Source organism: Xenopus laevis, chromosome 1S (assembly GCF_017654675.1).
Source record: "Xenopus laevis strain J_2021 chromosome 1S, Xenopus_laevis_v10.1, whole genome shotgun sequence".
NCBI lineage: Eukaryota > Metazoa > Chordata > Amphibia > Anura > Pipidae > Xenopus > Xenopus laevis.
Window position 1 is genome coordinate 66,373,532 of NC_054372.1, and position 25,257 is coordinate 66,398,788.

At 36.8% G+C, this 25,257-nt stretch overlaps 1 protein-coding gene across 2 annotated transcripts in view; it reads right to left on the reverse strand.

The window, feature by feature from the left end:
• LOC108704460 (glutamate receptor ionotropic, delta-2-like) overlaps positions 1 to 25,257 on the reverse strand; it is a 599,719-nt gene that overhangs the window by 474,259 nt on the left and 100,203 nt on the right. For both annotated transcript variants that reach the window (XM_041579681.1, XM_041579682.1), the window contains exon 2: positions 24,685 to 24,840. In XM_041579681.1, coding sequence (XP_041435615.1) covers positions 24,685 to 24,840 — 156 coding nt within the window. The remainder of the gene's footprint in view (positions 1 to 24,684; positions 24,841 to 25,257) is intronic.

Genomic DNA, 25,257 nt, shown 5'->3' on the forward strand with positions numbered 1-25,257 from the left:
GACATATTGGGAAAAAAGTATACTGAATGAGAGTCACAGAGGCAGGAGAGTGACAGTGACCCAAGCTCGAGGTGATGGACATGCTATATCCACCATGTTGTTTGGATGATGGGGACAATAAGCACAAGCAGTGTAGCTGCTTGAACACTGGCACACACACACCCACAACAGATGCCCTGGTAAACTCAGTAAAGTATAAAGTTTTCACACTTTAATGAAGACATCTAACAAAAGCTATATATAGTATGAGGTACAAAAATGTACAATATTCTTCACAATATGTTACATATTTACATAGTTGAATTGGATTGAAAAAAGACAAAGTCCATCAAGTATCAACTCCTCCAATTGAAAACCCAGCATCCATACACACACCCCTCCATACCTTCACATAAATGACATATACCCATATCTATACTAACTATAGAGTTTAGTATCACAATAACATTTGCTATTATGTCTGTCCAAGAAATCATCCAAGCCATTCTTAAAAGCATTAACAGAATCAGCCATCACAACATTACCTGGCAGTGCATTCCACAACTTCAGTATCCTCACTGTCAAGAGGCCACCTACGTTGCTTAAAATGAACGTTTTTTTCTTATAGTCTGAAGGGTTGGCCTCTGGTGCGGTGATCCTCTTTATGGGTAAAAAGGTCCCCTGCTATTTGTCTATAATGTCCTCTAAGGAACTTGTAAATTGTAATCATGTCCCTTCGCAAGCGCCTTTTTTCCAGAGAAAACAACCCCAACCTTGAAAGTCTACCCTCATAATCTAAATCTTCCATCCCTCTAACCAGTTTAGTTGCACTTAGTCTCTGCACTCTCCCCAGCTCATTTATATCCCTCTTAAGGACTGGAGTCCAAAACTGCACTGAAGTGGGGATAAGTGTCATTTCAAGCTGACGGGTCTACATTTTATAATTACTCTGATAACAATACCACTATAAAAGTATAACAAATACCCACTAGATTTTTTTCTATTGTTTTTACCTTGTTTCAGCCTACTCTCAAGTACAGAATAATTGATTGTTACTCAATGGCAAGGACTATACCTGGGTGTAGCAAATAGTTAACTGGTATCCATTTACAATATATTGAAGACCATGTTGATTATTTTGCAGTTCTTTCAAAGACATTTACTAATTATACGACTGCATTAAAGGTATTAGTAATAAAAAGTTGTGCACAACTTATGCAATTTCAATTCAGCAAATAATTTCTTTGACATTTTAAGTGAAGAAAACATTTTATGATTATAAATTCATACTGTAATTGTAATTACTCTACAAAGCAGCAATATGCTAATGTGCATGGCCCTTTCAATTTTTTATTTAAGCTTTAGCACTGTCTGTGCAACAATCTGCAACCCACTTAGGAACCATCATTGTTCATTCTTTGGAAGAGCAGAATTAAATAGGATGTTTACCATTCTGTTTTATAATGTAGCTAACACTGAATACATCTATATTTATTGCTTTTGAGCATCTGCCATCTACAATAAGGAAATAATATATCTCAAATATACAATGCTTGAACTTCATTTTTGTCTTATACAGAAAGGAAAAGACCAATATTGGTTGTAAAAATAGAAGTATACAGTCCAGCCTCAGTACAAAAAACTAAGAGGCACTGTGCAAAGTGAAAAAAGGTGTGCTTTGCCATGATTTTATAGACTTCATACTCATGACCATGAGCTTTGTTATTACTCTTTTGTGTGGCAATCTTCGATAGTCCAAATGAAAAACATGTAGTTCCCTCCATTGTTAGAGTCAACACCTTACTATAAACTAAAAATGTCTGTTGTGAATACACAATTTAACCAGTAATAAAAGCATTTTTTCTAACATGTCTGCCTGCATATATATCAGTGCTCTATGGAAGGAATCCTTTATTATGATCTATATAGACTTCTGGTTAGGTGGTTTCCAGTCAAGTGGCATATTAAGTCAGACACAGGTGAGTTTCCCTCTTCTCCTTAGTCACACTGGTGAAAACTCACATCTTTTTATCAGACAAAATTTCTCCAGTGAAATGTCACCAGAATTCATTTTTGCCATAAGACTTTCTCCATTTTCAGATTGGTAAACTGACATTATAAAGACAGCATTTCATTATCTACATCTCCTCCTCCATGCTAATTTCCGACATATTTAATTGCTTTATGGTGAAAGTTCAAAACAATATCCCTAATACAATTGTATGGGGAGAATTTATGCTACAAGAATATTGGACACACTTCTCTCACAAAAACTTACTTATAATTGTATTAAAAACACAGCTGGTGAGGTGAACTTTGGGGGTTATTTATCAATATTTGTATTTATTTTTCTGTGATTCGAAGGTTACATTTTTTTTGTGCTAAAAATCATAAATTTCAATAATGCTTTTGATATTTATTAAGCAAAAAAACAAAGTTTTAATATGTAAAAGTCAATGGAAGCTGTCCTAGGCAAAATATTTAATACTAAAAGCTTTTGTACTTTAGGGCTTATAACAAGTTGTGCATATGCTGTATATTTCTCTATATCAGATCTTGCAGAGGATGAAGAAAAAATTTGAAAACAATGTATTATTCCACAAATAATGCAATTTACCATTTTCCACAATATGAAATATAGAAGCCTACATGTCACCATATAGTTGAACTATGAACATGAAAATGTATGATATCTATAAAAATTAATAGGTATAACACTAAAATCTGCCAGGCATAAGTGTGGAATACAAATGAAAACTCAAAGCAATCAAAATTCCAAAGCAGCAAAAGCCAAATCATTGTCTGTTAAACTAATTTCAACTCAATATAATAGAGCAGAACAAAATATTTCTGGGTATGTATCTTATTACTTAAAATACATGCACACAACAAAAGATTGTCTATTAGGAATGAAGAAATAAGCCCCTTTTTTCTCACATTGCAAAATCCAACTAAAATAGGATTCTAAGTAACAATTTAAGAAAATATTATTATTGCTTACTGCAGCCAAGACTTTTATTTATATTTTAAATGTATTGAAGCAAACAGAAATCATGGTATAAAGCCACTTTTAGGGAGTGATGAATGACATTCTCTACAACATAAATCTTGTGCATCCATCAACCCCTTCAAGCTGAATATTAGTTGCCTAGAAAGTGAAATTCAGTGCCCAGTTCTGTGTTCTTTTATGAAACCTCACATTTATTTCAAACTTCAAACTTTAAATATTTCTTCCCTTAAAATTGCCTTTTATTTATCAGAAATATGCTGAAATGTTTAGGAATAAAATATTCTAAATTATTAAAATTATTTAAAGAGCCATTCTGGAAAGAATGTTTCTTATTCACAAATGGATTAGAGATTGCAGTTTCTACAACTCTATATTGTGCTTGTGGTAGATAGGATCATCTGCCCCTGTGAACTATTTTGTGGGCAAATCAACCAGCACTAAACGGTAGTGCGATCAACAAGAGTTTAAATGAACAACTAATGTATATCTTAGTTGTTATTGCAGATTCTATTTTGAATACTTATAGATATATTTATAAAGGTCTATGTTTGTTTAATTTTAGAGTTTTTTTTCTACTTCTAATAAACACAATTAAAAAACCCCCACAAATGTTACCATATATTAAAAACAGAAAATAAACTTGAAATAAAAAAAGTTGAAACACTTGAATAAATCAAATTAGTGTTTTACCATCATTTTTATTTTATTCTATTTATTCAGTTTTCGAAAAACTAGCATTAAATAGTTTTCATTTTGGCTTGGATAGCCCCCAAAAAATACGAACATTGATAGATAATCCCTATAGTGTGTGTCCCATACCTTAGTCTTCTGAGTGTATTTTATATACTTAAGCAGTTGTCTCAAGCAGAGTGACATCCACACAATTTCCAGTGTGTGTGTTTTTAATTTCTGGGTTAATTAAACTCAATGATTTTTTAAATTCTATGGTGCAACTTTACAAATTATGTACAATTTAGTTAAACATTATTGAATTTATTGTAAATGTCTAGCACTGTTGTATGCCAACCTAACCTTAACAGAAAATACTAACAGTTACTATAAAGCGATAACTAGAAATTGTTATGATAAATGTGATTTACAGAATCTATTTTATGTAGTGCCACATTGAGTAAATCAAGGAACAAAGGCCTGGGGAAAAAAAAACAAAGAAAGAAAATACTAATGATAAATCAGGTACACTCAAAAACATTCCAGTGTTAGTAGAGTATGTCAATGTGTGTCCTCGAGTCTCACATTTTAATTTATGCCTTAATAATCTTGAAGTTATACATGAAAATATAAATCTGCCATAGAAAACAGAATTGGGGGGATAGCACTAAACCTAAATTGAACTAAAAACATTTAAGCTGATCACACACACACACAAACACTTATATGAACAACCTTATATAGTATTGTTAAAAATGTATTATACCATTTAAAATGTGATCTTGGAAAGCCTTCTGTGTACCTATGATAATATTAGAATGTTCATTGTAAAATTACTTCATAATGTTGGAATGCCTGATGATGTTATGCAAAGTGCATAATGTGGGAGTTAGTTGTACAAAGACAAAAGTTTTGTGTGAAAACTACTTCTGTTTATTAATCTGAATGTTTAGAACATTCAGAATTAATGCTGATCATAAAGTAGTTTTATCTTAGTAAGAAGTTTTCAGGCATTTGTTATGTAGCAGGAAGTCAAGATGGACTATTTTTCCAGCTAGGTTGCATATTTACAAAAATAGCAACCAATCTCCATAAAGGGCCAGCATTTTGTGGTAGCAGGGTGTGGGGGAAAAACTATTTCCCATGCCCCTGGATTTAATGCTTTTTCTTCCATGGTGAAGTTTTATAGTTAAACTGGATTTTTATGAAAGCCTGCTTAATATAATTCTATACTATTAAGCATTATTTAATGCATACCCTTTAGTGTAGATAGGTCTGTTTTTTTGTCGGCAACATAGTTTAGTAAATTTTCCTTATACTGCAAGGAGCCAATATGGTTTTAAAAGAAAGATTCTGAAATATCAATATTTTCCTACTTGGTCACTGAATATCTAAAAGCCATAAATTATTTTCCCTATGACAATAAAATACTGTACCATATTTCTCTATGACTCATCAAATGAAAATTCCTCCCACACATTTTCTGTATCATTTGGTATTCTGTTATTATAGTTCACATCAACAGTAAATTCAAAATGGTACAGCAAAATCTTTATAAAAAAAATTAATTTTAATCATTCTTTTTCATAAACATTCCATTTGGTTTTATCTGGGTTGTTGCCATTAGTATGTTTTTTCTGCTCTATATTGGGCCCAGATCGTTGTTCAGGCTAGAACTAAAATATACCCCCCATAAAAGTGCTAAATTTATGGACTGTAGGTTTCCAATAATGTTGTTTTGGCTCAACATAGGAACATGGTACTAAAACACAAAGTTATGTTATGGATTGTAGGGGCCAACAACTAGACACATTTATCAGCGGTCTGTGGATTACATAGTTGTCCCTGCACTATTATTTTTGAGTAGATTATCTAATTCCAGCAAACATTTTAAAGTAAAACCAGTTCAAGGCTGAAAGCTTGAGATCCAGTTGTACTCTAAAGACTACTGGAAGCAGTTGCTACAATTTATTTTAACACTGGACAAAAACCTGAGCATGACTATAGCCAAATGACTTATGCATGAAGGTAGACATATTTCCATTAAATTTTTTATTTGATTTTCACAATAAACAATAAAATCAATATGACAACAAATAAAGTGCAGACTAAGAAGATGAGCTGCAATTAGTACAATGACATGTTATTCAAAAATGTATAACTTACAATGAAGAAATATATAAAATAAATGAACAAGAACTAACTAAAACTAACTAAGCCAGTGGATTCATTATATTATTAACTCTCATAAAATGTCTAAACTCATGCTATAATAAATAAGGGGAAAATAATTAAAATATGCTGAGTTGTGATATTATTCCAAAGTCAGTGATGGAACAAAACTACTTGATAGAAGTTAAACAGATTTATCCCCTTTCTCAACCTTATATTCAAGGATGTTATTAACACTGGTCATGTTTCTTTTCTGGACATTTCGGATGAGTTTTTATCCCACCTGCTGGCATCTCGAATAATGAAGTTGGTTTACTGCATTCTGATATGTCCAATAACTGGTATGAATAGATTCCATTTTTGGTTATTTAATGAAGGAGGAGGTCTTTCTTTGTCACTAGGAGTTTGAATATTGCCTTGGGAACAATCGACATGCAATGTTCAGAAAGTAACACTGCTGTTATCCTTCAACTTAGAAAACATTAAACATGCAAATTACAAATTCATTACATCAAATGAATAAAACATGAAACTCGCTTGCCATTTTATTATAATGTAGATTAGCACAGAGAAATGGCCCAGAATAAACTTTCCTTTGCATTTAGTCCAATAAAACTCAGGTTTTGTCATTCTTGAGGTTTAACTCATAAGCACTTCCCGTGTATAATCCTGATTTTGCATCTTTTTTGATCCATTTAATTAAAAGAACCATAAGTCACAGAGAAGGTAAGAAATTAATATACATGCATAATACAATAAAGAAAATAGACAGGCACTTGATTAATACTAGGAGTATTAAATAGTGAAGCTAAGGTAAAACGTCTTATCCTACAGAAGAAGTTTCTCTTACCCTTTTGATTATTAAATATTTACATTTGAGCACAAAAAGATCTGCATTAATCATGAGTATATTGTGTCTTCTATTCATCTGCAGTGCATGATAAAATATTACTCTTTTTGAAGAATATTTTAAAAGTTACATGCAAGTTTCTTCATTTATCTATAGTCTTTTATGTACTTCAAGGGTTTGCCAAACCTTTAAATATCAAAAGAAAAGGTCATATGTAATTCTAAAAATGCATAACATATAACATATGGCAATGAGGTCAGAGAAAGTCAAATTTGAAAGTTATTTGTGTAGTCGTGTATAAGACTCTATTCAGGGTATCTAGATATATTTCTAACACAACTTCTAAATGAATGTTTGTCAGGACGGGCGATGGTTTAGAAAAATATTTAATTTACTGACTTATTGTATTGACCATAAAGAAGTACTTCTTATCGTGTACAGAAACAATATGACACTAGAATAATGACTGCATAATAATATGGATTTAACTATCCTTTAAAAGGATTAATCCAAATGTGGGATGTTAATTTCAAAGAGTGTCTCATATCTTTGTAAAAAATTTTTTAGAAGTTTGTGTCCCTGCTGGGTTCCTTTAACTATCATCAAAGAGGAAATGTAATAACAAGGGGACGCCTCAATTGACCCTTCGTCTTCAGCTATCCCATTGAACCCCCTTGTTACATACCGTAATGAAACACCAGTAGCCAGAAATGGTGAAAATGGCCACAGCATTTATTAACATTTTATCAAATAAATAGGACCTTTCCAGCCTCACCCCAAGGAAATATTCAAAATCAGAATTCCATAAGGGATCGCTACTATGATCCTCACTTGAGATCAGCATTATGTCATTATATCCACCACTGAGTATTAGACTGCCTCTACCTACAGAGAGGATGGCCCCAAACTCTGCTACGAGCAGGAGCTGCATCTCCCACCATGAGAGAAGTTCAGCAGCCCTGCTGTTGGTCCAGAATCTGCAGTGTGTTGATGATAGGAAATCCAAGTAGGCTTTCACCTAGCACAAGCAGTAGTAGCATCTGTATCAATTAACCCACTGTGCAGACATAGGAGAGAACCTCCTTTCTCCCTCTTCTAAATTTACCTGTGCAATACTCTGGCAAGGTCAGGAAGGAAAAATTCCTTCCTGACCCCAATGGCCATTAACATTCCCTGGATCAAGCATTTGACATTCATTTAACATGAATAATAACATGCAAACGCTCTCATGTTTATACTTTATAACAGTACCAAAACCACAATATAACAGTACGTGCAGGAAAACATCCACATATGCTTATTAATAGACAATATGAGAACATAAAGAGAAACTCCTGACATTTCACAAAATATGCAAAAAGGTGGGAGGGTGGGATGATTCTACCTGCTCAGAAGATAAGGAAATGAACTGCTTCTTCCCCTGACATCACATCCATCTCTTTCTCCACCCTCAGCCTAGCTTTCCCCTGCCTTAACTCATTCCTTCTCACCCAATCACAGCTACATCTGATACTGTCAATCTTTAAATATAAACCATTGTAATCTGGCTGCTGGCCATTCGGACCCCTTGTCATGCGTTTATAGCTCCAGGGCGTTCCTCTTTATTCAGAAACAAAATAAGTGGACAGTATGATATTGTGAAAATTAATGTTATTCATATTCAAACATTCTATTTAACAAAAATGTTTAAAAAAATGATGCTTTAATTGCTGACCATGCTTTCATACTTTTCAAGTATGCTATTTAACAGAGGATGCACAATACAGTAATTTATATCATTATATAGTAGCATCTCTAAGAGATGGAAGAACTAGCTCTAGAAATGTTCTGAAACACAGAGGATATTTTAAAAGCTGACAATACAAATAGTCATTACACTCATTAGCAAAGCAAATAAAGTGAACAAAAGGCTAGCACTTTTTAAAATGTTCTCTTTTGTTTATCAAAGTTCTAAAATTAAGATGATGTTATTCATTGGTGTAAAATATAATTACTTTTGATCAGATATGAAATATTTATGCTTTCTAATTGAAAATTCAAAGATCGCAGATCTTTGTAATTGCAAAACAGCAACTCAAATGTTATTCACGAATATTCCTCTCCATGGAGAGTTTATATTCCCAAAAGTTTTTCTGTATTTAAAACTAACAATATTATTTTTGTATTGCAGTACAAAAAAGAAATGAAACCTTTAATAGTCAACCTCAAAAATCATTTTAACCACAAAAAAAAGAATATTTTGTCTAATAAAAGACAATATAATTTTAGAAAGCTTTCAAATACTACGATTTATAAATAATAAATAACCTATTTATAAAACTAATTCATTTTACATCCTCTTAGCATTCATGATTTCTTTCTTTTTTATACAGAAATCTAGAACAGTTCACAATTAAAAAGAAACATAAGGAAGGGATGGCTTCCCCCAAAAAGCATTCAAAAAATGCTTGGATGCACAAGTAAGACCTCATCCTGATACTTTTTATGATGCCCTTTTTCAATTAATTCTGTTAGCATGAATGAAACATGAATAAAGTAACTCCTCATTCAAATCTTGTGCTTAGTCTGCATTGCCAACAGCAAATGGTAAGTGGCCCCTATAATAACATGTTTATACTACCATCTTAGACAGATGTCATATAATTTTGAGGCAACAACTCAATGTTTTAAATGCAGATATAGAGAAGGCAACTGAAAAAGAAAATTTTGTAAGTGAGCTGAATTTTACATTTCACCATCTGCAATACTAGCGGTTTCATCTATGTTATTCCATACATATGTCTTTTCTGTGGCATTTGAAATTATGAAACTAAAATTTATTATATAAACACACACGCTCATGAACCTTGTTTGTTATCATTAAGCAAAGCAAGATGCATACACATAGGTGCAACTGGTTGATTTTTTTTTTTTTTTAATCAAATAATTACTATACCTTATTTGCAAGGTATTTGATGCAAGAGGGGTTGTTGATGCACGAAAGGGTAAGGCAATTGTTTTGGTTGCGCAACAATATTTTTCACCCATTAGAGTTTATGGGTGTCATTTTTGTGGTAAAACTTGGTGAAAAATTTCACTCATCACTACTCCAATACATTCATGAGGAAAAAAAATAATCACTCAGAAAAGGTTGCAGCAAAAATGTCCATAGATTCCAAAGTGTTTTTCATGGAAAAAGAAGAATGTAGCCATGAAGCTGCTGTGAAAAAATGTCCATTGACTTCAATGTGTAAATCTTATCTGTTTCACAATATTTCCTGCAAATTTTTTTTTTGGAAAAGATTACTGGCACAAATTCACTTAGCACTAAATGTAAATATTTCAGTAATTACAATCATTAATAACTGCAAATTGCTAAAAACATTTGTGACAACTAGACCTGTAGGGGTACCTGGGTCAGTGTCTTGGGGCCGCTTTCCACAGTCTTTTAGGGTAAAAACAGTCACAGTAGTCGCTCCTCTTAAAGGCAAGTGCCTGCAGTTTATTCTGTTACACAGTCTTTAGTAACAAGCACACAAAGAAATCAAAACAAGGAAAAATAAACCCTTGCACCAGAGCGCTGGCTAAACATAGTTGGCAGCCTAACTACAGTTGGGTGGCTTTCCCAACACCAACTTAAAACAAAAGAATCAAAATATAACACAAAACTTTGGTAATCAGTACCTTCCTTGTGCAGTGCAGCTTCTGCTCTCGCTCTCACTCTCAGGTGGGAGGGGTCCCTCCTCCCAAGGTCAGTCAGGTACTTTAGCTGCAGCAATTACCTTGCAGCTTTGGTCTGTATTAATTAATCCATGTTCCAGGGTGTTGTATTATATAACACCCTGGGAGAAACATATCGCCCATCTATAACTAACCCAGCTGCTTTGTTACACATTATGTTATAAATACAATATTAATATGCATTTGCTTCTGTTTTAGATTTAATTAGACACAGAGTAGATACCATATTTCATTAGAAATATATCCAGGTTCCTAAAAAGAAATATCCTGTAATCAGACTTATCAGTTTTATGATTTAAGGTAAATAAGGCTTTGTTAAGCATCAAATATACAGTATAGTCCCATAATTAAGATTGCTTTTTCTAAATTATCATACATGTACCGTTTTCTGTTTAATGAAGCAAGGTTAGTGGCAAATATAAAAGTTTATTTTGAAGACAATTTTTTTTTAATTGAATGGTGATATATTCATATAAGAATCAATCTGATTGTTAACCCATATAGAATGACACATGGTAAATCCATTATGTTTGTTGTTGACTGTTCTGATGACTTTGTAGTCTCAAGTAGGGTTAAAGACAGTATATACCACATGATTTGGAAAGTGGTAATGGAAACACATGAACAAATAAAGAGTAGGTAATGATGCATCTTCTTCAAAAACAAATGAAACAGTTAGGTCCACATATAAAAACTTTTTCCTTAAGGAATACTTCTAATGAAAACAAGTACATGGACACTAAAATAATGGTTATTGGGCACCACCAAAAACCTGCACTTGTGTGGCTTTCATCTGGTGCACCACACAATTTCAATCAAATGCACAACATACGGCAATGGTAAATTCTCCCTCAGTCTATTTGAAACATCCTTTTAAAGGAATTGTTCAGTGTAAAAATAAAAACTGGGTAAATAAATAGGCTGTGCAAAATAAATAATGTTTCTAATATAGTTAGTTAGCTGGAGTTATTTGATGTATAACATGTCAGTCTGAACACTACTTCCTGCTTTTCAGCTCTCTTGTTTTACACTGACTGGTTACCAGGCAGTAACCAATCAGAGACTTGAGGGGGGGCACATGGGTCATATCTGTTGCTTTTGAATCTGAGCTGAATGCTGAGGATCAATTGCAAACTCACTGAACAGAAATGTACCATGTGGCCCCCCTTCAAGTCGCTGACTAACTCAGAGTTATAGAGCTGAAAAGCAGGAAGTTGGATTCTGGCTGTTTTATTAGACATCTGTTCACTCCAGCCTTTATACATTACATTTTTGGCTAACTAACTATATTAGAAACATTTCTTATTTTGCACAGCCTATTTATTTACCCAGTTTTTATTTTCACACTGAACTATTCCTTTAAGGCTTAGTGCTACTGCACACAGTTTCTAGGCCCTATCAAACCAAAACATAAAGCTCAATCTTTGTATAAGTATATTAGAACCTTACAAAGGAAAGCCTTCTAGACCTGTTTACATAACTTCTCTATTATGAATAAAAAAATTATCTAGTTCAGCAACTTGATTTATGTAAACCATGGTCTGTTATAATTTGGAGCAATTAGTTAAATACAAATCACCACCAAGTGAATCAGATTGATTTATTTATTGATATTTACTTTTATTGTAGCTGATTTTTTTTTCTGGGCTGAAGAAAATTTGCCTTTTCCAGATCAGTTCGAGTTGAAAGAGAGTTGGAAGTAAAAAACATTTAAATCTGTACTTATAACCTATTAGGATTGTTAAAATTATGGACAAGCAAATGAACGGCTTCTGTCACAAGCAAATCAAGTCTTTTTCGAAATAATGTCATGATTCTCAAAAATCTAGATGGTAAATGTATAAAGCAGTAAAACAGCTGTGCTATAGAACATATTGCACAAGGCCGCACAGCCAGCAAATACAATCAAACAAAAAACAGAAGATCCTACTATTGACAGATAATAATAGATCACCTTGTATAGAATAAGAATATGCTATTAAATCTATGGTGCCGTTTACAACATTAGCAACTACCCAATACAATTAGTGGCACCAGCCATTCCATAGCTTTCCTATTTCATATTCAAGGATATCTTGTAATAAAAATACCACCTTTACAATGATCCTTATGTTATCGATCTTACTTCTCTGTCAATATGATGTAATAGCTGTTGTTGAACAATATATCATTACACATGGCCTTCAGCACATATCTTTTGTGCAGTTAATTTGAGAAACATGTTCATCAATAAGTCAGATCTGCAATTTGATGTGATCTCAGAGCAGCCTTATATCCTAAAAATAACTATTACTTGAAATCAGTAATTTCAGAGAGCCAAATAAAATGAACGTTTTCTGGTTGTTAATATTTTAAATACACACTGTGGACATGCTTTTCTATTATAAAAGTTACTCTATGTATATTTTTCCAGTACCTAACCTAAAAACTCATAGAAGTGAAAAAGATGCATAGAGGGGTATTCTGGTCGTAAGGATGCAAAACGATATTTATACAATGCATGCCTTTAGCTCCATTAATTGAGCATCAATAAATGTAGTGCAGGAAAGGATTAAAATATCCTTTTTACTTTAACATATATTGATCAATAACATTGTCTGAGCTAGTGATTTAGATACCACTACTCAAGGAGAGATAAACCTTTGCTGCTAATTTCCCAGAAATACTTGATTTCATTCCTGTGCCAAAGAGAACAAATAACTTATTTTTACAATAATAAAACGACTTATTAAATTCATATTTTATTGGAAAATATACATAAAATATCATTAATTATAGGGGGTTCCACTCTGGCTAAAATTTTCCAATAGCCTAACAGAGACACATGAAAAATATGTACAGGTATGGGACCTGTTATCCAGAATGCTCGGGACCTGGGGTTTTCCGGATAATGGATATTTCCGTAATTTGGGTCTTCATGCCTTAAGTCTACTAGAAATTCATTTAAACATTAAATAAACCCAATAGGCTGGTTATGCTTCCAATAAGGATTAATTAAATCTTAGTTTAGATAAAGTACAAGCTACTGTTTTATTATTACAGAGAAAAGGGAACTCATTTTTAAAAATGTGGATTATTTGGATAAAATGGAGTCTATGGGAGACAGCCATTCCGTAATTCGGAGCTTTCTGGATATCAGTTTCTGGATAAGGGATCCTATACCTGTACTTGTATTTCATTAGTTTTTTTCCTTTAACACACTTAATTTTAAATTATCCAGCTACTGCCCACTAATAATTTCATGCAGATATGACACCTGCTCCTAATCCCTCCGATGTTAACAGGAGATATCATGGGTCACATTCATGTAACATTTTACAATTTATAAAGGAATTTCTCAATTTAATTATAAAATATGTACTATAGATATTTATCACATGCACACAAATAAAGGGGCAGATTTACTAAGGTTTGAATGGTAAATTTAAATTTTTCAAATTTAAATGTGAGATGGAAACAGTTCTAATTTAATACTTTGCCACCTAAAACCTGACGAGTTCATGTAGAAGTCCATGGCAGAGGTCCGTTGAACCATTTGAAGATGTTAATAACCTTCCTGACATTTGAGGGTCTTTTTTTGAGGAAAACACGATTTGCATTTTTGGGTCATTCCTATTTGATCAAATGTTAAATGTTCAAGTTTTTTCATAAATAACCTCCAATTCGAGTTGTGAGTACATAAAAAAATCACATAACTAAATATGAGAAGAAAATAACTTTCAAACTCTTCATAATTAAAAATACATACAAGAAGATCAAATTAGTCTTAAAAGACTTCGATTTAACAGTAATGTTTAGCACCCAAATGTAATATGCCTACACATTATAAAGAACTAAGAATAAGGTAAGATCAGGAACAAAACAATTACTAATGATTTTGGCCACATGCCTACTATTACAGGAGGAGCAATGGAGTAGAACTATTATTAAAAATGTATTATTGAACAGAAGATAATACTGGTTCTTACACAGTTTTTGCTAGCCTTATAATCAAAGTCTCTCAGCAGCTGAGCATTTGACAAAAAAAATAAGGCTATATGTACAGGAACATTTTTGTAAATCTTTTGTAAATCACGGTTTTGAAAATGTACTGGGCATATACCAAAAGGGTCATTGAAGATAACCCACTCTTTTGAGCTGTAATACCTCTCTAGACTCCAGCACTGACAAGAATTATAAAAACAATTCAACTGGGTTGCTTAATATAAAAGGTATGAAGTAAACAAAGGGACCAGTTTTATGTATTGATAAAAAATTACTAAAGGAGTGAAGCACTCATGTACTCACAAAGAAGAAAAAATATCTATAAAAGTATGCTCTTAAATATCTTGAATTCACCTCTCACATAAAATATAGACATTCAATATATATTCAACCATTTACTTATAGTGTGACTGAGTCTGTTTTCAATATTGTTTTTGATGAAAAAGTTTTAAGAGAAACGTCATATGAACATTTACAACATGCCATCCCGGCTGTGTGCATTCAGTCTAACACTTTTGATGCTAAAATAAAAATACTTTTGTAAATGAAATCATTGTGAAATGAATAGATACACATTGCATAGAAAAATGTAAGGGACGTACAATGACTGACAACTGCAAACTGCAAAAGAGCATTACACGGTGCCTACTATTTTTGTCTGTGTACTGAGCGATGGTGTACAATGTTCATGACTTCTGTGTTACTAACAGTCATAAACCTTATGCACCAAAGACTGCCAGTGTAAGAATATCATATGTCACAAAAGTGTTTTGTGGCCATTAAAAAGCAGCTTGTCACGGCCGGCACCCAACACCAGAACAAGTGCTCGAATCCTGGTTCTGAGCTAAGCTTCACCAGTGGTGTGACCACCTTTGAGCTTCGGGAGGAGCCCTCAGCCTAATCGGGTGCCACCTGGTCTTACGAGAGGTTCAAGCAAGTGTTCTGGCAGGCAATGGGGCACGGCTGGTAGCTAGAGTCTTTGGGACCGAGGATCACGGTAACAGACAAGGATAAGGCAGAAGGATCGTCAGACAGGCTGGGTCGTGGCAGGCAGAAAGCAAGGGTCGTCAGGCAGGCAAGGGTCAAAACCGGGTATCAAGCAGGAAGGGTACAAGCAGAAGAGTAGTCGGATATCAGGCACAGGTCAGGATACAGAATTCAGGATGGTCAAGGTACAGGCTGGGTCAAACACGGATAATCAGATTCAAACAGGCAAAATAGCACAAGGCTTCAGAACAGAGCACCAGAAACAAGTTCTATCACGGGCAGTTTGCTGGGAGTGGAAGTGGCCTATTTATACCCTGTTTGGACGCCAAGGTTTTTGCGCCAAAATCGACGCACACGCGTCAGGATCGACGCGCGCGCGTCCGCGTCAAAATAAAGGAAACGAGACGCGGGCGCGCGCGTCCTAAGGAGGCAAGATGGTGGAACCACGAGGCGGGCGTCCCCGCGGCCGGCGTGGCGGGCGTCCCCGCGGCCGACTTACAGCACCCCCAATCCCAGGTAAAACAGATTTCCTTACATTACCCCCCTCTCTAGAGGGGGACACCGGACCCCCAGGCTTCCCAGGAAACTTTAAATGGAACTGCTTCCTAAGACGATCAGCCTTGATGTCATCAACTGAGACCCAGGAGTTCTCCTCAGGACCGAATCCTTTCCACCTAGTGAGGTACTGGAGTTTGTTACGTACCATTCGGGAATCAAGGAACTCCTGGATCTCAAATTCAGGCTGACCGTCAACTTGCACTGGAGGGGGAACAGAAGTAAGGCGAGTATTAGCGGCAGGTTTAAGTAAAGAAACATGAAAAGAATCAGAAATCTTGAAATTAACAGGCAATTTAAGGCGAACAGACGAAGGGTTGATAACAGTAGTGATGGGGTAAGGACCAATGAAACGGGGACCCAGCTTAAGGGAAGGAACCTTTAGCTTGATGTTTTTGGTAGAGAGCCACACCAAGTCTCCCACTTTATACTGGGGTGCTTCTCTACGTCTTTTATCAGCAGCCCTTTTCTGAGCAGAAGTAGCAGTAGACAAGGAATCATGTACCTGGGACCAAATCAAGGAAAATTGTTCGACAGAGGAATTAGCGGAAGGGACAGAAGAACCAGAATTAGAGAAGGAAAAGGCTTTTGGGTGTAACCCATTAACAACAAAAAATGGAGACTCCCCAGTGGAGGAGTGGGTAGCGTTATTGTAGGCAAATTCTGCCCAGGGTAACAGTTCTGCCCAGGAAGATTGATTTTCGGACACAAAACATCTTAAAAATTGCTCTAAAGACTGGTTCACTCTTTCGGTTTGCCCATTGGTTTGTGGGTGATAGGCGGTTGAAAAAGAAAGATCGATCCCCACTAACGAGCAAAATGCGCGCCAGAACTTAGAGATAAATTGAACACCTCTGTCTGAAACAATATTACTGGGAAACCCATGCAACTTAAATATATGTTGAATAAAAAGTTCGGACAAAGTTTTGGCAGATGGGAGGTGGGGAAGAGCAATAAAATGACCCATCTTACTGAATCTATCCACCACCACCCAAATTACTGTTTTCCCCTGGGACACAGGCAACTCCACAATAAAATCCATAGAAAGATGGGTCCATGGTCTTTCAGGAATAGGGAGGGGAATCAGTAACCCTTGGGACAAATTTCTAGAAGACTTGGAGCGTTGGCAGACAGGACAAGAATCCACAAAAGATTTAACATCTTGTTTACAGGTCGGCCACCAAGCACTTCGAGTAAGTAATGAAATAGTTTTACTTACACCAGGATGTCCTGCCATCTTGGAATCATGAACCTCTCTTAGAACCTGTTCTCTAAGATCTTCAGGAACAAAAAATCTCCCAACAGGAGTGTTAGAGGGAGCGTCTGTCTGAACAGGGGATAACAAAGAAGAGAGGTCAGATTCCAAAGTAGCCACAATGACTTCACCCGGAATAATTGTACTACAGTCATCAGTTTCAGAATATATTGAGTCAAAGCTTCTGGAAAGAGCATCTGCCTTGACGTTCTTTGTACCAGGCCTAAACGTCAAGGTAAAGTTAAACCTAGAAAAGAACAAAGCCCACCTTGCCTGTCTGGGATTTAGACGCTTTGCTGACTCAATATACAACAGATTTTTATGGTCAGTGTAGACCGTAACCTGGTGTTTAGCCCCTTCTAATAGATGCCGCCATTCTTCAAAGGCCCACTTGACAGCTAATAGTTCTCTATTCCCTATGTCATAATTTGCCTCTGCAGGAAGAAATTTTCTAGAGAAAAATGCACAGGGATGTAACCTATTAGTAGTCGGGTGCCTTTGAGAGAGAATTGCCCCTGCTCCCACCTCAGAAGCATCTACCTCAACTATAAAAGGTAGTGTTGTATCGGGATGGCGGAGGATTGGGGCAGAACTAAACTCCCTTTTGAGGAACTCGAAAGCTTGGATAGCTTCCGGAGGCCACATACTGGGGTCAGCACCTTTTTTAGTAAGATTTGTGATAGGAGCCACAATAAGAGAAAAATTTTTAATGAATTGCCTATAATAGTTGGCAAAACCTAGGAACCTTTGGGTTGCACGTAAAGAATATGGTTGGGTCCACTCCAGGACAGCTCTTACTTTGTCTGGATCCATTTCGAGACCCTTGGAAGAAATATTAAATCCCAAGAACTGTACGGAAGCAACCTCAAAAATACATTTTTCCAATTTTGCATACAGGTTATTAGCTCTAAGCCTACGCAATACCTCACAAACATGAAGACGATGATCAGACAGATTGGCAGAGAAGATGAGGATGTCATCTAGGTAGACCACTACGTATATCCCCAGCAGGTCCCGAAAGATGTCATTGACAAACTCCTGAAACACTGCTGGGGCGTTACATAGACCAAACGGCATAACAAGGTACTCGTAGTGGCCATCCCTAGTATTAAAAGCCGTTTTCCACTCATCCCCCTCCCTGATCCGAATGAGGTTATAGGCACCCCTCAAGTCAAGCTTGGAGAAGATCTTAGCATCCTTGACCTGGTCAAATAGTTCGGAGATTAATGGTAAGGGGTAGCGATTTTTTACAGTGATTTTGTTAAGCCCCCTGTAATCAATACAGGGGCGTAAACCACCGTCTTTCTTACCCACAAAAAAGAACCCTGCCCCCGCAGGGGAACAGGAGGGCCTAATGAAGCCCCTGTCAAGATTTTCTTGTATATACTCTTTCATTGCCTGGGCTTCGGGCAATGAAAGAGGGTAGGTTCTACCACGTGGAGGAATTGACCCAGGAACTAAATCAATAGGACAGTCATACTGCCGATGCGGAGGTAAGGTCTCAGCTGCTTTTTTGGAGAAAACATCAGAAAAAACAGAATATGCTGTGGGTAACCCCTCAAAAGAAGTAGTGGCTACTACAGAGGGAAAACAAACCCCACTACATCCTGTACCCCATTGAGTCACCCCCTTAGAAACCCAGTCTATCAGAGGGTTATGCCTCTGGAGCCATGGTAAACCAAGAATAAGAGGAGAGGAAGCTCCCTCAATGAGGTATAGAGCTATCTCCTCACAGTGTAGATCATTTGCACACATGGAAAGATTTGTGGTCTTTTGGGAAACCACCCCTGATCCCAAGGGTCTTTTATCGACAGCCAGAATTCTCAAAGGAGGATTGAGGGCAACCAAAGGAATTTTATTTTTAGCAGCGAATGCTGCGTCCAAGAAATTACCCTCCGCCCCAGAATCAATGAAGGCTGACAATTTAACAGTGCCCGTAGGCCAGGTTAATTTAACAGATAATAGGACCTTGGAGGCAGATTGGGGAGAGGAAACGCCTGCACCCAAATGGAGCTCCCCTTCTCCATTTAGGCTAGAGCGTTTCCCGGCCTCTTGGAACATTGATTGAGGAAGTGACCCTTCTCCCCACAATACAAACACAACCCAAGAGACCGCCTCCGTGCCTTTTCCTCAGGAGAGAGGTGAAAGATGCCCAGCTGCATAGGCTCCTCCTGAGGTTGAGACACAGAGGGGTTTGACAACTTAGCACTAAAATTATGCTTATACAAAGAAGAAGTACCCTGTTCCTCCCGATTTTCCCTCTGTCTCCTATCTACCTGGATAACCAGAGACATAAGGTCATCCAGACTGGTAGATAGGGGGTAATTGACCAGGCTGTCTTTGACAGATTTGGCTAGACCGATGCGAAACTGGCTCCTTAGAGCTGCATCGTTCCAGCCAGTCTCCACCGCCCACCTACGAAACTCTGTGCAGTAAATTTCCACCTCCCGTTTACCCTGGCGTAGTTTGCGAATAGCGGAATCGGCCGAAGAGGCGCGATCCGGGTCATCGTAAAGAATGGCCATAGAGCGGAAGAAAATATCTAAAGAGAAACGGGCAGGGTCGGTGGCTGGCAATCTAAGTGCCCAGACTTGGGGGTCACCCACTAATAGGGTCATTACGAACCTGACCTTTTCCTCGTCAGAGGGAAATGAGTGGGGGAAAAAGCTGAGGTACAGCTTACAGGCTTCTTGAAAAACAAAAAACTGGGTTCTGTCCCCACCAAACTTGGCCGGAAATGCAATCTTGGGTTCCTGAGGTCTGAATACAGCACCCCTATCAGGCAGGGAACCCACTGAAGGAGTAGGAACAGAACTGGCTGGCTGCTGCGAGGGTTCCAGCTGGCGTGTTAGGTTATGAAACCCCTGGAGTAGATAGTTCTGCTTTTGCTCCTGCTCCTCCATGCGTTCCAGCAGCGTAGTTAGCAACAGCTCGGAAGAAGATGGAAGTGGAGCAGCGGCAGCAGCTTCGGTGTGATCGTCGTCCTCCATGGCCCGTGATAATGTCACGGCCGGCACCCAACACCAGAACAAGTGCTCGAATCCTGGTTCTGAGCTAAGCTTCACCAGTGGTGTGACCACCTTTGAGCTTCGGGAGGAGCCCTCAGCCTAATCGGGTGCCACCTGGTCTTACGAGAGGTTCAAGCAAGTGTTCTGGCAGGCAATGGGGCACGGCTGGTAGCTAGAGTCTTTGGGACCGAGGATCACGGTAACAGACAAGGATAAGGCAGAAGGATCGTCAGACAGGCTGGGTCGTGGCAGGCAGAAAGCAAGGGTCGTCAGGCAGGCAAGGGTCAAAACCGGGTATCAAGCAGGAAGGGTACAAGCAGAAGAGTAGTCGGATATCAGGCACAGGTCAGGATACAGAATTCAGGATGGTCAAGGTACAGGCTGGGTCAAACACGGATAATCAGATTCAAACAGGCAAAATAGCACAAGGCTTCAGAACAGAGCACCAGAAACAAGTTCTATCACGGGCAGTTTGCTGGGAGTGGAAGTGGCCTATTTATACCCTGTTTGGACGCCAAGGTTTTTGCGCCAAAATCGACGCACACGCGTCAGGATCGACGCGCGCGCGTCCGCGTCAAAATAAAGGAAACGAGACGCGGGCGCGCGCGTCCTAAGGAGGCAAGATGGTGGAACCACGAGGCGGGCGTCCCCGCGGCCGGCGTGGCGGGCGTCCCCGCGGCCGACTTACAGCACCCCCAATCCCAGGTAAAACAGATTTCCTTACACAGCTACTCTTTTTTCACATTTGAGCATAACTACAAAATTATTTATTTGCAATCCATTCAAAATTTTGCATACAACTCTTTTATTATAGTTGTTATGAAATTCTTTTGAGTGCCATTATAAGCATCTTTAGATCTGTTTATATAAACCCTTTTGCTGCCAGCTGATTTGATACTTGTATTGCCAGACCATTTTTGAACATTTTGTACTCTTTCACTTTAAGGGCCATTCCTGGGGTGGGGGTCTTTTAGTTTACCCAGGAAAACAATATATTTTTTTTCCGAGACAACCTGAGCTTTCAAAATATGCTAGAATTGTGGTGTAATGCCACTTCTGTAAAAAATATAGGCTTCTAAGTGTGTGATAAAATTAATGTTTCATATAATACAATCACATATATCAGAAACATTATTTATTTTATGTGCCATACACAGCAGATTTGGAAAGTTCTATGTCTCCTGAACATGCAAATACCAAATATATATAGTTTTATGGATATTTTTTCATTTGTATAGATCAAAATCTCTTAAGCAGTACACTACAAATTTCCAAAGCACTGCTCCACTAAATGGCATACTTCTGATTTCAAGGCCGAACATTCCACTAACAGTAGGTTTACCCTAGAAAACTACCCATTATTAGAAAGAACAGGTTCCAAACTAGATGTACTCCAAACTACCAAGTTGCAATTCTTTCCTAAGTTTTTATAGAAATTGGTGATTTTAGGAAACCTTTCCTAAAATTGGTGATTTTGGTGACATTTCCAAAAATCACCTCAAAACTTTCACCTGCAGTATCTTATTTCCCACATACTATTAGGCAGCAAGATAAATCACACTAAATATGAAAGCCTGGGGTCCGCTGAACAGTTTGATGCCCAATGTACATAGGTTTTTCGAAGTACATGGCATGTAAAAATACCAGACTCTACCTTGTGCATACTTATTTTATGGCTTACATTTACACTAACACTGCCAGTTTTATGTGGGATATGGTGACCCCTGAAAACCATATATCTTTGAAAAGTACACATTATGACAAATCTAAAATGGTCGATTATGTCTTTATACTCCAAACCACTCAACTGCAAAGCTATGCTAAAGACAGCAGTTTTTATGAAATTTCTAAAAATCAACTAAAATTATTGCATTTGGCCACATTTATCTCACCCAATTTCTTACATACAAGTGGAAAACACCGTAAATATTGAAAGAACCTGGCATGTGCAGACCCCAAATTGGCCTTCTGTGAATTTAGACCCGGACTTCGTATTATGTGCAACAAAACCCTTCTAACAGCACAAAGACCCCCCAAAACCAAATATTTTTGGAAATAAAACATTCTGATGAATCCAAAATAGGTAATTATGTCTTTCTACTGCAAACTACCATACTGCAAAGTTAAGTTAAAAGCAGTGGTTTTTATGACATTTCTGAAAATCGCCTAAAAATATTGCAATTGTCCTCATTTATCTCACCCAATTTCTTACATACAACTGTAAGACATCCTAAATATTGATGCCAAGAGTCTACTGAACAGGTTGATGCCGAATATGCATAGATATATCAAAGCAGCTGGCATGTGCGGACCCCAAATAAAAATAGTTCATATGAATTTTCTTGGCTGCCGATTCGCTTTCTGTGAACATAGACCTAAAATGTGTTTTATGTGCAATAAGACCTTCCTAAGAGCATAAAGACCCCCAAAACATATTTGGAAAGTACATATTCTGACAAATCCAAAATTGCTAAAAATGTGTTAGTACTCCAAATGATCAAAGTGCAAACAATGCTAAAAAAACTTAAAGAACAATAATGCAAGCATAAAAGTCACAAAAATCAAATACAATTAGAAAATCAATGAAATCACAAATAACTGATCTGACAGCATGGTTAGCAGTCAAAATGCTTGATCCAAAAGCCACTCTGGGAAATCAACAGTTTTTAGGGAAATAACAAGAGGGAAACTGATAAAATTATGAACTAAGAAATACAAGAAGTAAAAAAATAACCTATATGTGTGTGTTTGTGTATACATGTGTGTACAGCTCTAAAAAGTGTAAAAATGTGTGTTATTATGACAAAAAAAGCCAGAAAATGAAAAAAATGCATGTATGTATGTGTAATTGCATGTGTGTGTGTAAATGTGTAAAAAGAAGGGCACTTACCATTTCTAGGAGAAGAAGGGGTCAAAAGCAGAGCTGGAGAGTCCAGGATAGCAGAAATCAGCAGCAGGAAGTGAGTAGGTGGAGCTTCACACAAGATCGGGTCCCGGAAGAAGCAGCACTGGGGAGAGCAGCATACAGCACACAGGTGGAGGTAATAAGTCGGGTCCTGTGACAGTCACGTCACAGGACCCGCGTGGCAGCCCCCCAGGCTCATCTAGGGGGTTGAGCAGCCAGGAGAGCTGCACTTTAATTTTGCCAGCAGTGCAGAGAGGCAGCCCTTTAAACAGAGAACATAGCTCCTACGTTCCTGGCACTTACAGCCTTTTTAAGCCAGAATGTAAGAGCTACGTTCTTGGCATTTAAAGGGTTAAAGCTGTGTACAAATAGTACAGGTATACCATTTTCCCTCTCCATCTTTACTCACTACACAAACTTGTAAAATCCTGTGTTGGCCTAAATGATGGCATATGCAGTTTTATAATTAAAGAAACTTTTACAAACAATTTGAAACATAGATGAATACTAGACCATTATAAATATGTAAATTGTTGTATGCTAAATTGTGACCTTTTTTGAAAACAAATATGCTTCTTAGGAAGAGATTAACAATATCACTTCTAGAACACTATGCAATCCTGTTCTATGGCTAACTAATATTAAGAGAACTAAACCCTAACAATGAATATGGCTAAAAATGGCATGTTTTATATACTAAACTTAGTACAACAGCCAAAAGTTTCAGCATCTCAATAGCAGCAATGATCCAGGACTTCAAACTTGTCACAGGGGGTCACCATCTTGAAAAGTGTCAACACTCAAATGCTCTATGCATACTGTATATTGTGAGTGGGTCCCTAATCTCAGTAAGTGAATCAGCAGAAAAGAAGATGGGGAGCTACTGGGGCATCTTGATGGGCACAGATCTTCTCTGCTAAAGGGCTGTGGTTGCCTTGGGCTGGTACTGCTCTTGAAATGAAAGATTATCCAATTAAATATTTCAGATGCTAAACTGTATGTGGGTTTTGCAGTTCTGGCAATGAGAAAACAATAACAAAACACATACAACTTTTGTACCAAAAGTGTTACGTAATAAATATTCATAAATAGTAAATATGACAAGGAACATATAAAAAATCATGTGACTGCACACTGGAACTTCAACCAAAAAACCATCAAAACCTCTGTAATGTAACATTGCAGCTGGATATCCAGAGTTTTATTGGCAATCCATCCAAATTAATGAAGAAAACCTTTTTTATTTCCTAATTAATCAGTTTGCCATTGCTTCAGAATACAAATATTATTAGTTACCACTACAGGGAGAACAGATAATTTAGAACAAAGTGTTTATTTATCTCTGATAGTAAAGCAGAGATGAGCAAATAAGCCAACTAATTATATCAATTTAAATGCATCCTGCAAATATCATAAAAAGGGTGTGGGGAGGAGACAAAAAAATTGCTGTTTTGTATTAAAGTTAAATGAATAAATATATTGTAGATTTGGTCAGTTCTTTAGCGTTACACCACAAGTACATCCAGTGGAATATTTAGGTACACCAACAAATAAAATATCACAATACAAAAAAAAAGATAATTTTGCTACCTTCTTGCACAGCCTGAAAAGGATTGTTCCCATCCACAAATGTAACTGAAAATGTGATTTTTTCTGTTTGCAGGATATCTTCATTTAGATTGAGGTCGGCGACAGCCATTCTAAATACTTCATCATCTTTTCTGGCAGATTCGTCAAATATTGCCCCTGAAAAAGGAGAAAACAGTATTAATTGAAGATGAGGACTAAGCATGATAAAGGAATAAGTCAGAAAAATAGCAGTATGAAGGCACTACAGGCAGAGGTGCTGTCAAAACCAAACATTACTACTGTTAGAGTAAGTAAATATCTCATGAACTTCCCCTGTTATACATTCAACAAAGCTCTAGTTTACTGGAAATATGACAGTTGAGGCCACATCACATGTTAAATATAATGGAACTTTTTGTACCCTAGTATTTAATTTAAACATAAAAAGATTTAAAATGATAAATAATCAGTTAAACTCTTTATACCTGTAGCTGTTGGGTTTGTTTTTTTTTTAGAGAAAATACGGTATAATAAACATGCAGTTATAAGCACTTGTATCCATTTTTTTTTATCTATGTATTTATTCTCTACTTT